The sequence below is a fragment of the Corythoichthys intestinalis genome, chromosome 2, assembly GCF_030265065.1.
Source record: "Corythoichthys intestinalis isolate RoL2023-P3 chromosome 2, ASM3026506v1, whole genome shotgun sequence".
Classification (NCBI taxonomy): Eukaryota; Metazoa; Chordata; class Actinopteri; order Syngnathiformes; family Syngnathidae; genus Corythoichthys; species Corythoichthys intestinalis.
In genome coordinates, this window is record NC_080396.1 from 15,620,190 (window position 1) to 15,637,248 (window position 17,059).

The 17,059-nt window shown below is 37.7% G+C and overlaps 2 protein-coding genes across 2 annotated transcripts in view; one reads left to right on the top strand and one right to left on the bottom strand.

Moving 5' to 3' along the window:
• The window catches only part of nup210 (nucleoporin 210), an 85,511-nt gene that overhangs the window by 67,235 nt on the left and 1,217 nt on the right, over nucleotides 1–17,059 (bottom strand). Inside the window, exons 2-5 of the mRNA XM_057860611.1 lie at nucleotides 6,216–6,355; nucleotides 5,747–5,878; nucleotides 4,487–4,583; nucleotides 927–1,077 (exon numbers count right to left, since the gene is read on the bottom strand). Of these exons, the coding sequence (XP_057716594.1) occupies nucleotides 927–1,077; nucleotides 4,487–4,583; nucleotides 5,747–5,878; nucleotides 6,216–6,355 (520 nt within the window). The remainder of the gene's footprint in view (nucleotides 1–926; nucleotides 1,078–4,486; nucleotides 4,584–5,746; nucleotides 5,879–6,215; nucleotides 6,356–17,059) is intronic.
• Nucleotides 1–17,059, top strand: part of fbln2 (fibulin 2) — a 153,524-nt gene that overhangs the window by 7,980 nt on the left and 128,485 nt on the right. The window lies entirely within an intron of this gene.

The window sequence follows — 17,059 nt, forward strand, 5'->3', positions numbered from 1 at the left end:
TAACTACGGTTGTGGGGAGTGTTAAATGCGAGGCGACTGGCACGTTATTATGACACATCACGTAAGAGCCTACGCCATCACATAGATTAGGGTGTTGACTGTTGACCCGGGGTTTTGCTTTCACACTGCATGACGATCAGAGCCGAGGTGATTTTAACGCGGGTCGCTTGGCGGGTTGACTGACACGGGTCGAGGCGGGTCGCTGCACCTTTCCCACTGCCACCAAAAGCCGATTGTTAGTGGGTTGACATGGCCAGTGGGAAAGGGGTAATAGTGTCGCCGACATGCCGCATAGTATAATAAATTGAAGGCCGTTATCCAGTCCTAGTGTAGACGTAGCCTAAGTGGATGTGAAGTACACTGTAATTTCTTGTACTTTAGCTGAATATTGTAAGAACTCTTATGAACACACCAGGAAATGTTTTTTTTCTCCTAAATGTTTTTTTTTCTCCTAAATGTTTCCTTCATTCCTTTGCTGAAGGAAAAATGAATGTCACTACCACTATTTGACCCTGAAGCAGGCAAATCAAAACGATGTACTTAATTTGAGCCTATAAAAATGAATGTCATTGATAAATACCACTACTTCTCCCAAAAAGGCATGCATTCTCACACAATCAATGTTTTACTATTTCTCACATTTAATGACATCTTTTCCCAATCTTATTGAAAAGAAAAAACTCTTAACTTCTAGTTAACTTTTATGATTGTTTTATAGCAGCTATGAACTTCTGAAATTACAATTCAGGTAAGGATAAATGATTATGCCATCCTGCTATTTTTAGATCCGTACATCAGTGGAGGTTTGCGGTCACACAGAAGCCACAATTTAAATTCTACTCATCTTCTAAGACCAGGAAATCCTGGAGGCTGTCTCACAGTCAGGCAATTTGAATATTTGTGCTGGGAAAGTATTTCCAACTTACGTGATACAGTGATTCTTGGATTTTGGCCTTTATTGTAGCATGTCCTGTTTTCAGGCCTGACACCAAAATGATATTGCCTTGTTTGCCAACACGCTCCATTTCAGATATGTATCCAGGAGGTGTGTATGTGGATTCAGAAAACTTCAGAAACCTTTAAGACAGAAGACAGGGCAATGTTAATTTTAGGTACTTTGCATTTTACTCATAGATGCAAAAGGTCAAATTCAAGGCTTTGATGGTGCTATGAGATAAGAGTTTGTTCCATGACCACATTGTCATCTTAAAGTACTTGTATTTGAAATCCACTTTCTGCTTTGAAATGGAAAAAGACCATCTATTGCAGTCTCACTGCAATAAATACCTCAATTTTTCCCATTGAAAAAAAGTACTCATTATTACTATTATTACTCAGTTATTCGCAGTTAACGGGCGGGCTCCGGTGTAAACCAAAATCCACAAAGTAGAGGCGGATTTACATAAAAAATAAATAAATGGGGTGTTCAATGTTGTTATTCAGATTCTGCAATGGAAATATACATATAATACGTTTATCTTTTTTTTCCCCCCAAGTATAATTTGAATTAAAAAAAGTTTTAAACATTTTATTGTCCCAACGAATTATTTCTAAAAGCTGGGTCGCCAAAGCGAGGGTGACTGATGATCAAAGACCCAAAACACCCTATGACCTCCGGTTCATTCCTGATGATGTGTCCAAGTAGCACCAAGAAGTGTATTTAGGATTTTTTTTTTTCTTTTTTTTAAAGTTTTAAACATGTTACTGTCCCACCGAATTATTTTTAAACAAGGATAACATAGCAAAATGTGTCTTTATTAAATGTGTCACTGAGTGAGTCCACTCAAATTCGCTCATGCTGCTCACTTACACGCACACTAGTGCTGCAACGATTAATTGAACAACTCGAGTATTCAATTAGAAAAAAATATTCAAATTAAATTGTGTTGCTTCGAGTATTCGTTTAATTAAAGTGGCGTTGTAATTGTTTATTTTGAAAGTGTTTGCATTTCATTTTATTGATTAGGGTGGATTACTGCCCTCTGGTCTGCCTCATTTCACATGGCTGAATCCATCTGCTCCCTGTTAAGACCAACGTAAACTAAGTTTTTGTTTGAGCTAATGTGCTTTAATGCATTCATATTTTAGTTTACAGGTATATTTAGCCACTTTTTTGCGGGAATATGTGTCTGAACCATTTGTTAAGAGCATTGTATAGAAAAAAAAAAGTTAGCATTTTATAGCATTTAAGCTAGCGGATTTTTGCTATGTAAGTTAGCCAATTGTTATTTTGTTGTACATAGATCCTCATTTTTTTTTTAAAAATTAACTCGTTTGAGGCTCAGCTGAGGTATTTTAATTTTTCATGTTCCTTATCAGATTACTCGATTATTCGAACTAACTAGTTCATCGATTAATCGACTACTAAAATAATCGATAGCTGCAGCCCTCACGCACACATAATGAGACACCACAGCACTCTACCACTAATGTTTAATAAGCTCAACGAGCTCATACATTTGGTGCCTTTCAAGTAGAGCTGCAATTAACGATTATTTTCATAATCGATTAATCTGACGATTAATTTAATGGTTAATCACTTAATCAGAAAAAAAAAAAAATCACTTTTTTCAATTACCCTCACAATTGACCTTGAAGTTGTTTTAGGCATGTTCTAAGTAACAAGGAAGATAAAATGGATGACTATTTCTTTAAAAAAATACTTTATTACAGCTTCCTGACCTAACTGTAGTCTACAACTGTATCAATTATCAAATTCGTTCGGGAATAATTTATTATCAGATTTAATTAATTAGTTGTTGCAGCCTGTAGAAACTAGTTTGGACAGCAAGATGTCTGAAAATTGGCAAAAATGTGAATTTTTGTTCATCTCCTACTTTGACGTAACAAAAATGTAATGAAGAAATCTGATAACATTTACAACTGAGAAGTTATATTTGTTATAATTTCAAGAATTGAGACAAGTTCAAGGTGAAGAAGGTCCGAAACAATTAATTGTTCAAAATAGTTGTAATTAATTTGCTAATAGATTAGTTGTCAATTATCCGTCGCACCTCTACTTTCAAGGTGGGTGCTCCCAAGCTCCTCTGGTAAGATCAATGCTTCGGAGCTGTCACTCATCGTTAACTTTAACAAGCAGCTGCTTGGTGAGCAAGAAAAGCAGCAGGAGGGAGAGGTGAGAAGCTGTACGTGATCGGTTCGGGGCATCTCTGTAAAATACTGTATTTTTTTTTATTGAAAAAAAAAAATCTGTGATGGACTGAGGGCACGAAGTAGCGAGGGGTCACTGTAATACCATATAAAAATACATAGTAATAACCGCTGCTCTCCACATAATTAATCCGCAAAATTCGGTAATTTAAAAAAACAAGAAAATATAGTCTTTTCATCCCGCTTTGACGCTGTGTTGTTCGGCTATGCTCATTCCCCTTTAAGAAAGCAGTCGGTGTGCTTACGTATGGAGTCACGAGGTTATCAGGAAGCCAAACAAACAAAGCCCAGTAGGCTAACGCTAGCGGCTAACGCTACAAGCTAACGTGATGGAGTGTGACTTAAGGGAGGTTCGCAAAACTTTCACCCGACATTAAGTAGACACTTGGCGGCATCCAGACGGGCTTTCACCCGCTGTCCTCCCTTGTTCTCACGATTTCTAGAGAGGGTGCTTTCAGTGCTTTCTACGGGTAGCCAGGCCACAGGCTAACACAAGCTGCTAACGCTAGCCGTTAACGCAACAAATGAACGTGATGGAGTCGGATAGCGGCTCTAACCTTGTCGAAACGGCTGAAATTAATCTGTGGATTGGGCACGGAATGCATCTAGCAATTAGTATGTCGCGTTATTTTATATCTCTGTCTGTGTGTGATTTCTCTGATAGCTTTTGTGATGGTAAAGCATTCAGCATAAAGTACAATCCAAAAGTGAAACTTATGACTGTTTAGCCCCAGCTATTTTTCTGTATGTGCTTAATTCTGTGTCATTAGTGCCATCATAGAATCTTAAATGTTTCATTTGCAGAAGATCAACATAGCTTTAATGTGTGCGTGCATGTATTAAAAAATGCACTGGGGAAAAAAAACCTGAAACCTTGCAGTAAACACTTGTGTTGAGTAATTATTTCACAGCAGTCATTAATATCAAGTTGTCTTTTTGAAGTGGACTGTTCAAGCTGTAAGTCATTTGTGTTACAATGACGTGTTTGCACAGGCATATTGATTTTGACAATGTACATTGTTCAAGCCATACAAGCTGTTATAAACGTTCATACTTGAATTCTTATTGTTTACAGTAAATGTTTATGTACTTTATATGCATTTAGACTGCATGTACAATTGTTAAATATATTAAATTGAAAGCTGGTAAATAAATCAACGAGCAACGGTTAATCTGTATTTCATGCATCGATTCAGATTTTCAAATTATATAACAGTCCGCTTGGGCGAATTTATCGTCATCTATCGTTATCGAGGTAAATCTGCTCATTTTACCGTGATACGTGCTTAAGGCCATATCGCCCAGCCCTACCTACCGTAATGAATTATACGAATCAGGGAATCCATTTACATCCACATCTTTCACTAAACTCCAGTCAAAAACCAGACCTGCAAGAGTGCTGAAGGTGTTTCCTGTGAATGAAACAAAAATGCATAAGTCAGGCTTGACTTTATCTTATTCTCAAACAAGTGTTTGAGGCCATGTCTACACGTAGCAGGGTATTTGGCAAAAAAAACTTTTTCCACGGTTTGGCCTATCATCCACACACACATACACATTTTTGGCATTGAAAGCGAGGTTTCTTAAAAACTCCATCCAAAGTGAAGATGTGTGAATTCTCCGTTTGTAACGCTATCATGTGGACACTGATAACCAAAGAATTAATTGTGCAAACGTCACTGACTGCGACAAACTATGTTCATACGTCACATATGAGACCAATGTTTACACTTGGAGTAAACACGGATACCTTCGCACTGGGTTTATATCTAGTTATTAGACAGGTGCTTTTAGCTTCCATTTATTTACAAACTCTTGCGGTGCTTCATATTGAAGAACACATGCGAAGGATAAGGGTATTATGGACAATTATTTTTCACGCATTGTTATGAATGTACTTAAAAAAACGAATGAATGCGGTTGGCTGCGGAATCTTTTTTTTCTACAAACGTGCTGGTGTAGACATAGTTATTTTTTCCGGATGCATTAGAGCAGGATCCTCGTTTTTTGTTTTTTTTTGTTTTTTTTTTTTAAACTCTGCTTGGTGTAGACATGGCCTGAATTTTAAACAAGTTGCATCAGTTAGAACCAGTTATAATTGAGGATATTTGCATACATTCGTTGCTTGAATCAACATATGGCTCAACATAATGGATGTTGAGCACATCAACCTGAAAGCTCCTAGCGGCTCAAATGCCTCTTTTGAAACCAATAGAAATATTCTAACAGGGTCTCCTACATTCTTATAGTCTCAATTTAATGAATACAAAGGCCAAAGTCAACTAAGCATAAAATGTGATGCGCTACAGCCTTAATCAGAAAGCATCAGACTGTAGCCACAAGTCATTTAGGTTATTTTTTTTTTCCAGGTCAAAAGCACCAGAAGGGATCCAACATTGTTTTGATAAATCATTACAGCACCAAATAAGCAATTATGAGTTTCATGAACACACAGATGAAAATTGTATATAAATGTTGATTAAGGCCAGGCTGGAAGTGCTAATTAGCTTGATTAGGGAAGTATTTAACAAAGCACTAGCCGGCTCTAATGAGAGTCATCTTATCTCATATGCACCTTCAGAATCCAGTGCATTAATTTCAAGTGCAAGGGGTGAATCCTCCAGGTGCAGCTCTCTGGTGGTGGACACAATGGTGACACCAAAGATCACGTCGACAATTGCATCACAGCGAAGTACCTGTCCAGTCACTGTGAAAGAAGGAGGGAAACACACTTTAGATACAAAGCTCTACAATAAAGGCACATAAGTTTAAATGTATCACCTACTGTATACAGTGTTGCTGTAATTTGATCAAGAAAAAGATATGTTTTTCAAAAACACTTTTGAAACTGAAGTGCGTGCACGAGTCAGTCATTACACTATTACAATACTTCTGATTCTGACTGGAAGAAAAAGCAAACAATTTCACAATCGTAAAGAGGGAAGAATGGGTGCATTGTGCAATTCAAGAATAATTTGATGATAGTGTATATTTTCTTTGCCGAGTAGAGCACAAATAATTTGAATTTTTCTATTGATATTTACCAACATCTTCAGCTAGAATGATGCTGGTCAATCTGGAGGCCTGAGTAGAGAGGGCTTGAAGAACTGCTCTCCTTGAGCAGCCTCGACCAACCTCTTCATCTATAGGCTGAACGCTAGCTACTTCTGGTCGTGTTGACGTCCTGTAGAAAGAACATTACTACAATCAGTGCAATGGTCAATCACGCAGTAGTTAAAATAGGTAGCTTTTCTTGCCATCATTAAAAGAAGCATGTCAAAAATTCAAGATGTGATTTCTCTAAACAGTCTTTATACTGTCCCAATTAGGGGTGTGACAAAATATCGAAATGGTGATATATTGTTATACTTTGTATCCCAAAAGGTTATCGATATGCTCCTGCCAAGAATTGAGATATTGTTTTAAAAAGGTGTCAATGTCTAAATAAAAAATAATTAAAATGAACCAACAAGTTGCTACCAAAATCTTCCACCATAGTAGTGTCTAGGGGTATTTTCGGGCAATTTAAAGGTCACTTGCTGTTAATTTTAGGGCATTTACAGGTCATTTCCTGTTGAGTTTGAGTCACTGCCTATTTATTTGGGTGATTCCCAGGTCACTTCCTGTTCTGTACCTCAAAATAAACAGGAAGTGACCCATAAAATACACCAAAATCAAAAGGAAGTAACTGAAAATCAACAGGTAAATGACCTTAAATGGCCCAAAATTACCTCATTGCCTGGCATTGGCTGCCACTGACGGCCATAGACGTTCAATCTGTTTGAAGTGGGAGCAGCCACCCTCCCAGTTCAAATGGATTGGATGTCTACTAAGGATAAACACACAGCCGAAGGATGAAAATTGTGTTTTTCTGTTTATTAGTTGCTTGTAGAATATCCTAGAATGATTTCCTGACCAATGTATCGATAGTCGTTGTATCCCCATATTGTCAGATCATCGTTATCGTGAGCTTTGTATCGCAAATCGTATCTGACGCCTTCTTGAAATCGTCACCTAAGACCATTTTTTCTCTCCAGACTTTTCAAGAAACATATTACAAACAAAAATTACAATTTTAAAAATTTCAATGAAAAATTAATTGGGCAGTTATTTTTAGAGGGTGCAAATATTCTCCATTTCATACTTTTCATTGCTGTGTCCATAACGGCAATCTCTGAGATATGGCAAATAACCTTCTGCATTTGTTATTCTACATTCTGTTCTTTGCTCAGTGTAATTCAGGTATGGGAATTTATGATACATGCATTTACAGTAATTAAGCATGCCGCGCCATTTTGAAAACAAACCAAAAACAGTCACAAGCTAATAATTTGTATTAACAAACTAGTGCTGTCAAATTTACCGCGTTAACGGGCGGTAATTAAATTTTTTAATTAATCACGTTAAAATATTTGATGCATTAAACGCATGCGCCGACTGAGCTGCTCATGCATTGCCACAATTTACAATGAAGTCGTTTTTTGCCCTTTGAGAGCTAAGAGGCAGAGACGTGCGAGTGGAAACAGGCGTTCATTGGACCACGTCGTTTATTGGCATAAGCTTTGGCAACTCTTTCACAACAAACTGTTGTGGCGAGCGACGTGGGAAAGAATGACGGATGATTTTTTTTCTCAACACGCTTTATTGAACACAACGCAGAACATATACAATTTGCAGCCATCACTGACAGTCATGGTTGCCCAACTTCCCATCATGCATTTGGGCAGAACAGTTAAGTCGCTACAGTATCATTTAGTGAAAGCACAACAAAAATTATATTCATATCTCTTGAAAAAAATAGTGTTCACAAAAAAGAAAAGCGCCAAATGCAAAGAGAACTGGCATTCCCAATCAAAGTAGCTATGGAAAAGACACTGTGGAAGACCGACAGGAAGCTCATCTGATGTCCAGCTCGGCGACGTCAACAACGGCGAGCTATTAGTTTATTTTTTGATTGAAAATTTTACAAATTTTATTATAACGAAAACATTAAGAGGGGTTTTAATATAAAATTACGATAACTTGTACTAACATTTATCTTTTAAGAACCACAAGTCTTTCTATATGTGGATCCCTTTAACAGAAAGGATGTTAATAATGTTAATGCCATCTTGTGGATTTATTGTTCTAATAAACAAATACAGTACTTACGTACAGTATGTTGAATGTATACATTATATATGTATAAATGTATATATTATATATGTATTGTGTCATACCTTTCCATTCCAACAATTTACAGAAAAATATGGCATATTTTAGAGATGATTTGAATTGCGATTCATTCCGATTAATTAATTTTTAAGCTGTGATTAACGCGATTAAAAATTCTAATTGTTTGACAGCCCTATAACAAACCATTTTTCCTTAAATGATTAAGGAATTAAAACTTACACTACCGTTTGAAAGTTTGGGGTCACTCAGACAATTTTGAGTTTTCCTTCAAAAATCACACTTTCTTCCAGGGAGGGCGGACGCTATATTTAAGTTGTGGCACTCAAAGGGACTTAAAACGATTAATGATTTCTATATTTCTGACACAAACGTTATGATGTCCTTCGAGCAATTAAGACTGAAATTCGGACTTGACGGAAAGCATTTTTTTAAGTATTTGCAACTTAGGAGTTTTATTCAAACAAATCACAGTCTTGATCTCCTTAAACCTCCTCTCACTTTTTTAGAGGATTTGATGACTAAAGATATTCTTAGGAGAGGGGCTATCTCGAGTTTGTACAAAATTCTAATGTGTAATTCTCCTGAAAATTCAAAGGACAAAATGAGGGCATGGATTCATAACTTGGATATGGGCATAACAGAAAGGGAATGGGCTAAACTGTGTGTAAATGCTCAAACCATATGCATGAACGCACGGTTGAGACTTATTCAATACAAGTGGATAATGAGAACATACATAACACCAGCAGAACTTAACATATATAATAAAAAATATTCCTGATACCTGCTTTAAATGTACAGGAGAAAAAGGTACCCTGTATCACTGTGTATGGCAATGTGGAAAAGTTAAGAAATTTTGGGATGAAGTAAGAAGTACGTTGGAGGGAATGATTTTAAAAGACATTCCATTTGGACCAAAGTTTTTTCTGTTGGGATTGTTTCCAGAAGAACACAATTACAACAAACATGAACGGACACTTATCAATTTTGGTTTAATAATGGCAAAGAAATGCATTGCATTAGTATGGAAATCGGATCGTGGACCTTCTGCCAAACAATGGATCAGTCAGATGTTGTCAGTTATACCTCTAGAACGCATGACATACATATTGAAGGGAAAACAACAGCTTTTTGAGGACTTGTGGACACCTTTTATGAATTCTGTCAAAAAGATGAAATTGTCTTGAGGCTTACAATATCATATTAGGGACTGTGATTTTGTGTTTATGGAGGATAAATGGGGTGAAGCTGGAGCTTAATTATAGGAGAGGAACAACTTTTTTTTTTGTTTGTGTTTTTTGGGGGGGGTATGTTCTCGGTGTGGTCTTTATGGTATTGTTTTGATGGTGTGAATTATTAGTTTGAAAATCAATAAAAATATTGTGGGAAAAAAAAAAATCACACTTTTATTTTTCAAATGAGTTGGAAAAATAAATACAAAATATAGTCAAGACGTTGACAAAGTTAGAAATAAGGATTTTTATTTGAAATAATCATTTTCTTCTTCAAACTTTGCTTTCATCAAATAATGCTCGCTTAGCAACAATTACAGCTTTGCAGACTTATGGCATCCTAGCTGTTAATTTGTTGAGGGAATCTGGAGAAACTTCACTCCACACATCCAGAAGCACCTCCCACAAGTTGGATTTGCTTGATGGGACTTCTTGCGTACCATATGGTCAAGCTGCTCCCACAACACCTCAATGAGTTTGAGATCTGTTGACTGTGGCCACTCCATTACAGATATAATACCAGCTGTCTGCTTCTTTCCTAAATAGTTCTTGCATATTTTGGAGGTGTGCTTTGGGTCATTGTCATGTTGTAGGATGAAATGGACTCTAATCAAGCGTTGTCCACAGGGTATGGCATTGCATTGCAAAATGGAGTGATAGCCTTCTTTTTTTTTAAATTCTTTTTTTTTTAAAATTCTGTTGGTCTTGTACATATCTCCCACTTTACCTGCACCAAAGCAACTCTAGACCATCACATTACCTTCACCATTGTTAACAGATGACACCAGGCACTCTTCCAGCATCTTTTCAGTTGTTTTGTGTCTCACAAATGTTGTTCTTTTTGATCAAAAGTCCAAACACCTCAAACTTTGATTTGTCTGTCCATAACAGTTTTTTCCATTCTTTCTCTGTCCAATGTTTGTGTTCTTTTGCCAATATCAATCGTTTAATCTCAGATATGTTTTTTTTTTTTTTGCCATGCTGCCCTGAAAGCCAGCATCCCGGAGTAGTCTCGTCACAGTCGACATTGACACTGGCGTTTGAATGAATGAAGCTGCTAGATGAGGACCTGTGACGCATCCACTTCTCAAACTAGAGACTCTTATGTACTTGTCTTTTTGCTCGGTTTTGCAGCGGGGCCTCCCGATTCTCTTTCTACTCTGGTTAGATCTTGTTTGTGCTGCTCTCTGAATGGAGTGGTACACAGCGTTATAGGAAATCTTCAATTCCTTGGCAATTTCTCTTAAGGAATAGCCTGCATTTCCAAGAAAAGATTGTCAAGTTTCACGTGAAAGTTGTCTTTTTCTGGCCATTTTGAGAGTTTAATCAAACCCACAAAAGTGATGCTCCAGATACCCAACTAGCTCAAAGGAAGATCAGTTTTATAGCTTCTCTAACCACCTAAACTGATTTTAGCTATGCCAACATAATTGCACAAGGTTTTCTAATCATCTATTATCCTTCTATGGCAACTAACAAGCACAATTTACTATTAGAACACTGGAGTGATGTATGCTGTAAATGGGCCTCGTTACAAAACTACGTGGATATTGCATTAAAACCGGACGTTTCAAGCTAGAATAGTCATTTACCACATTAATAAGGTATAGTGTTTTTCTTATTAGTTTAATGTTATTTCCATTGAAAAAACTGTGCTTTTATTTAAAAAAGGAGGAAATTTCTAAGTGACCCCAAACTTTTGAACGGTAGTGTAAGTGAGTAAGAATTTTTTTTTATTTTTTATTTTTTGCAGTTACACCAAACATGAAATTGGTTCTTCTCTTAAATAAACTGTCCCTAGTTACATTATAAAAATACTTTACACTAGGGCTGCAGCTATCGATTATTTTAGTAGTCGATTAATCTATCAACTGTTAGTTCGAATAATCGAGTAATCAGATTAGGAACATTTAATGCGTTGCAGAAAATTTTTTAGGAGATATAAAACAATAGCTTGCTAAAATTTCACTTTTAAAAGAGCATTAAATGCGAACACAAAATAACATTTCTGAGTGTTCAAATTATGCAGGATTGCACTTTTCATTTAAAAATAATTTAAAATACCTGCGCTTAGCCTCAAACGGTATTAAGAATTAAATAAATGACGATCTATGTACAACAAAAGAACAATTGGCTAACTTGCATAGGAAAAACCAGGTAGCTTTTTTTTTTTTTTTTTTTTTTTAACAATCCTCTTAAATTGTTCAAACACGCTCCCACAAAAACAGCTACCATAATTTTCAGACTATAAGACACTACTTTTTTCCTTTATGTTGAATCCTGCGGCTTATAGTCCAGTGCGGCTTATTTGTTGATTTATTTGGGTTAAGAGGTAATACAATATTTGACAGCGCCGTCACAAGACACAGTATCGTCGGCATTACTGAATGCTCATGACAGATGTGATTAAATGTCATCCAGCAAATTATGTCACTAACCGCATTTATGTCCACCTTGGATCTTTTACATCCATTCAAAAGTGAGCTAATTTGCCAGATAACACTAAATGACATCTGTTGTAAGCATTCAAATATGCTCATGACTAGAGGTGTGCAAAATTTCCGATTCTTAGATTATTCGCGATTCGGCCGTGGAAGATTCGAGAACGATTCACAAACATCCAAATTCCGATTATTGAAATATGCCAAGTAAAGCGGAAGTACAACACACTCAGCGCGCCGCGCGGTCAATGAGCAACGGAGCGAGAGTAGCTAAACATCATGCTTCTCATTACCCGGCCCCTCGGGTAATGCCAATGCTCAACTCACGGCTCTAGCTCAACTCATGCCACGAGATAAAAAAAACACAACATACCTGAAGCTGCTACAAAAGCACGTCATCCACATAATGGTACGGTAGATATCATTTATATAAGACTAGATGCACTACGGTAGCGGTAGCGTTTGCAGCACATCTACAAAAAGCTAGATGCAGACGTAGTAAACGGCCGCCATCTTAAAGCAGTACACTTCTCTGCAAGGCTGTTGTAGCGAACCTTCCAAGCAAACCTAATTAACTTTTTATCTAAAATACTCCTAAATCGGTAAAATATTGACTCGAATTTATCTTTAAAATAGTTTTAAAGCTTTCACATGTCGAAAGTTGACAAAAGGGAAATTATGGATTAACGGGAGCAATTTTAACAACTTTAACGGTTGATTCACAACATTAAATTAATTGAATGTAGTTTAAAGCTGCTGATACAGAATGGGGACTGGAGTTTTTTATTTACTGTTATTTTTGTATATTTGTTTACTGCTATATGTTAACTTGATACTGAAATAGTAGTTTGGTTTAGCCTGAGAGTATTTTTGAACAATTTTGGAACAAATGTACAAAATATTAAAAAAAAAAAAAAAAAAAAAGGGGGGGGGGGGTGCATCAATAATCGTTTTAGAATCGAATCGGACCATCTGAATCGTAATCGTAATCGAATCGTTAGGTGCCCAAAGATTCCCAGCTCTACTCATGACAGTGTCATGTCATAATTATGATTGTCTAATGACAGTTTTATGGCCATACTGTCAAATACCATTACCAAATACCCTAACTAGCAATTAATGAAACAACTGGAACTGAAGAAATAGTTAGCACAGAACATTAATTTTCATTGTTATTTACATCTGTAGCGCTGCAAAGCATGCTAGGAGTCATGTTGGACGACAACAGTGTTTACAGCAGGTGGCAGCAGAGGTTGACTGTCTCCCCCAAAGGAGCAGTGATGGCCAAATGAAGCTTCTTGAAGGAATGAAGCTTTGCAGCCAATTGGCTCAAAGCTTCACAGTGGTTCATTTGATCTTATGACAGTTGTATGATGCCGCAGTCAAATAAAGTGTTACCGTGTAACCTGTGTGTCAGCGCCGCCCCGCGTTCCACTCCGACCCCTCTAAACTAGGCTGGGACACGAACCCGCGCACACACGACAGGCAGGTACTTTAACCACTGTGCCATAAGCTCAAGCCAACGGCACAGCCGCCAGCCTCCCCACAAGAAGGAATCGGCAGGGAGGTTTCCACGCTCCACAACGGACCTGCGTGTACCCTTTACCCTCACCCCCCAAAACCTTCGCTGCCGATCCAGGTCACGGCACCATTGTAACCGGCGTGTCAGCGCCGCTTCCACTCGGCAGGTAGGGGCGCTAACCACTGTGCCATAAAGCTCGAGCCAACGGCACAGCCGCCAGCGTCTCCACATGAAGGAACCTCCACAATGGACCTGCGTGTACCCGTTACAACCGGTTAATATCTTTTGCTGCAAATATCCCATAATACAGTGAGAACAGCAGTGGCTTATTGTCCCATGCGGCTTATCAATGAACAAATGTTGTTTTTGTGCCCAATTTGAAGAGTGCGGCTTAATGTCAGGTGCGCCTTATTGTGCAAAAATTACAGTAAATATACCTATAAACTAAATTACGAATGCATTAAAAAAAATCATTAGCTTATGTTGGCCTTAACAGGGAGCAGCTGGATTCAGCCATGTTAAATGAGTTATGTCATATTCACTGTTGCCACTAGAGGGCAGTTTATCCACCCGAATCAACAAAATTAAATGCAAACACTTTCAAAACAAACCATTACAGCGCCACTCTAATTCAACGAATACTCTAAGCTGCAAAATTTGATTTGAAGCTATATTTTCTATTCGAATTACTCAAGTTAATCGATTATTCAATCAATCAAATTTATATCTATAGTAAGCCTGTCGCAATATGCAATAATTCCATTTATCGCACGATAAATAAAAATGAAGGCGATAATTTTTCTGCGGCGATTTATCGCCTCGCGTGCACCTGACTTGCTGTTAAAAGTTCGGCTTCCTTGTTACCAACTGCACAAAATGCATTTTAGTTGTTTTTAGTTTAGTGCAGTTTAAGTTTAGTGCAGGTGGAGAAAAAAAAAAAGAAAAGGTGACGCCTACCATTGAAATGAATATGTGAATGATAGCAAAATATAAGCATGGTGTGTGCATCCATGAACTGGGTCGTAGAATATCGATCTCGGCCGGCGGTCCCCCTCCGTTCGCCAGTCTTTATAAGTTAAGGTGACAGTTCGTATTGTGGTAACATCGCCTAAGAAATCGCCAGCTTTGTCAGGTTTCAAATCATTTATTCCATCAACTCGCCGATTGTCCACTGCTGTTGGCGCCAGGATTGAAACAGACAGTAAAATAGCGCTCTCCTGCTCACTCACCGTCAGCCCCGCGGTGCGTTCAGGTACAGCAAAAAAAGTCTGCCACATTAGAAGCCGATTTGTTACATTATTACAGGTACTGTACTGTATTATTGTTATTATTGCTATTATTATATTATTGTTATTCTGATTTTTAATCATATTTTATTTGCTTTGCTCTTTGTAATTGCTATTTGCAATAGTAACAGCAGTATTTATTAAGGATGTAGTGTGGGCTTTTTGGGCTGTGGAACGAATTATTGGAATTATAATGTATTCTTATGGGAAAATCCTGCTAAACATACGACCATTTCGACTGACAAACACTCCTGGAACGAATTAACTTCGTATGTAGAGGTACCACTGTATTACACATGGAACGCCATAGCAGAAGCTACAGTGCCTTGCAAAAGTATTCGGCCCCCTTGAATCTTGCCACCTTTCGCCACATTTCAGGCTTCAAACATAAAGATATGAAATTTAATTTTTTTGTCAAGAATCAACAACAAGTGGGACACAATCGTGAAGTGGAACAACATTTATTGGATAATTTAAACTTTTTTAACAAATAAAAAACTGAAAAGTGGGGCGTGCAATATTATTCGGCCCCCTTGCGTTAATACTTTGTAGCGCCACCTTTTGCTCCAATTACAGCTGCAAGTCGCTTGGGGTATGTTTCTATCAGTTTTGCACATCGAGAGACTGACATTCTTGCCCATTCTTCCTTGCAAAACAGCTCGAGCTCAGTGAGGTTGTATGGAGAGTGTTTGTGAACAGCAGTCTTCAGCTCTTTCCACAAATTCTCGATTGGATTCAGGTCTGGACTTTGACTTGGCCATTCTAACACCTGGATACGTCTATTTTTGAACCATTCCATTGTAGATTTGGCTTTATGTTTTGGATCATTGTCCTGTTGGAAGATAAATCTCTGTCCCAGTCTCAGGTCTTGTGCAGATACCAACAGGTTTTCTTCCAGAATGTTCCTGTATTTGGCTGCATCCATCTTCCCGTCAATTTTAACCATCTTCCCTGTCCCTGCTGAAGAAAAGCAGGCCCAAACCATGATGCTGCCACCACCATGTTTGACAGCGGGGATGGTGTGTTCAGGGTGATGAGCTGTGTTGCTTTTACGCCAAACATATCGTTTTGCATTGTGGCCAAAAAGTTCAATTTTGGTTTCATCTGACCAAAGCACCTTCTTCCACATGTTTGGTGTGTCTCCCAGGTGGCTTGTGGCAAACTTTAAACGAGACTTTTTATGGATATCTTTGAGAAATGGCTTTCTTCTTGCCACTCTTCCATAAAGGCCAGATTTGTGCAGTGTACGACTGATTGTTGTCCTATGGACAGACTCTCCCACCTCAGCTGTAGATCTCTGCAGTTCATCCAGAGTGATCATGGGCCTCTTGGCTGCATCTCTGATCAGTTTTCTCCTTGTTTGAGAAGAAAGTTTGGAAGGACAGCCGGGTCTTGGTAGATTTGCAGTGGTCTGATGCTCCTTCCATTTCAATATGATGGCTTGCACAGTGCTCCTTGAGATGTTTAAAGCTTGGGAAATCTTTTTGTATCCAAATCCGGCTTTAAACTTCTCCACAACAGTATCTCGGACCTGCCTGGTGTGTTCCTTGTTTTTCATAATGCTCTCTGCACTTTAAACAGAACCCTGAGACTATCACAGAGCAGGTGCATTTATACGGAGACTTGATTACACACAGGTGGATTCTATTTATCATCATCGGTCATTTAGGACAACATTGGATCATTCAGAGATCCTCACTGAACTTCTGGAGTGAGTTTGCTGCACTGAAAGTAAAGGGGCCGAATAATATTGCACGCCCCACTTTTCAGTTTTTTATTTGTTAAAAAAGTTTAAATTATCCAATAAATGTTGTTCCACTTCACGATTGTGTCCCACTTGTTGTTGATTCTTGACAAAAAAATTAAATTTCATATCTTTATGTTTGAAGCCTGAAATGTGGCGAAAGGTTGCAAGATTCAAGGGGGCCGAATACTTTTGCAAGGCACTGTATGAGGGGAAACATTTTCGTTTGCCTAGATGCTTAAATTATTAAGTGGAATTTTATTTTTCTTAAAAAACACATTTTATTTCTTCTGTGTTTCTGTGCAGTATTAATATTGTTGTCTTTTACTTAAAAGAGGCATGGTTTATTGTTTTTAGTTGCGATTTCCTAAAAAGTATTTGAATTTAAGAGTAAACATTTATTGCGTTTAAATGGGTGTACATGATTTATTAATATATACTGTATTCTCACAGTGTTATTGTATTTTTTTTATTGGGGGGTGCAATAA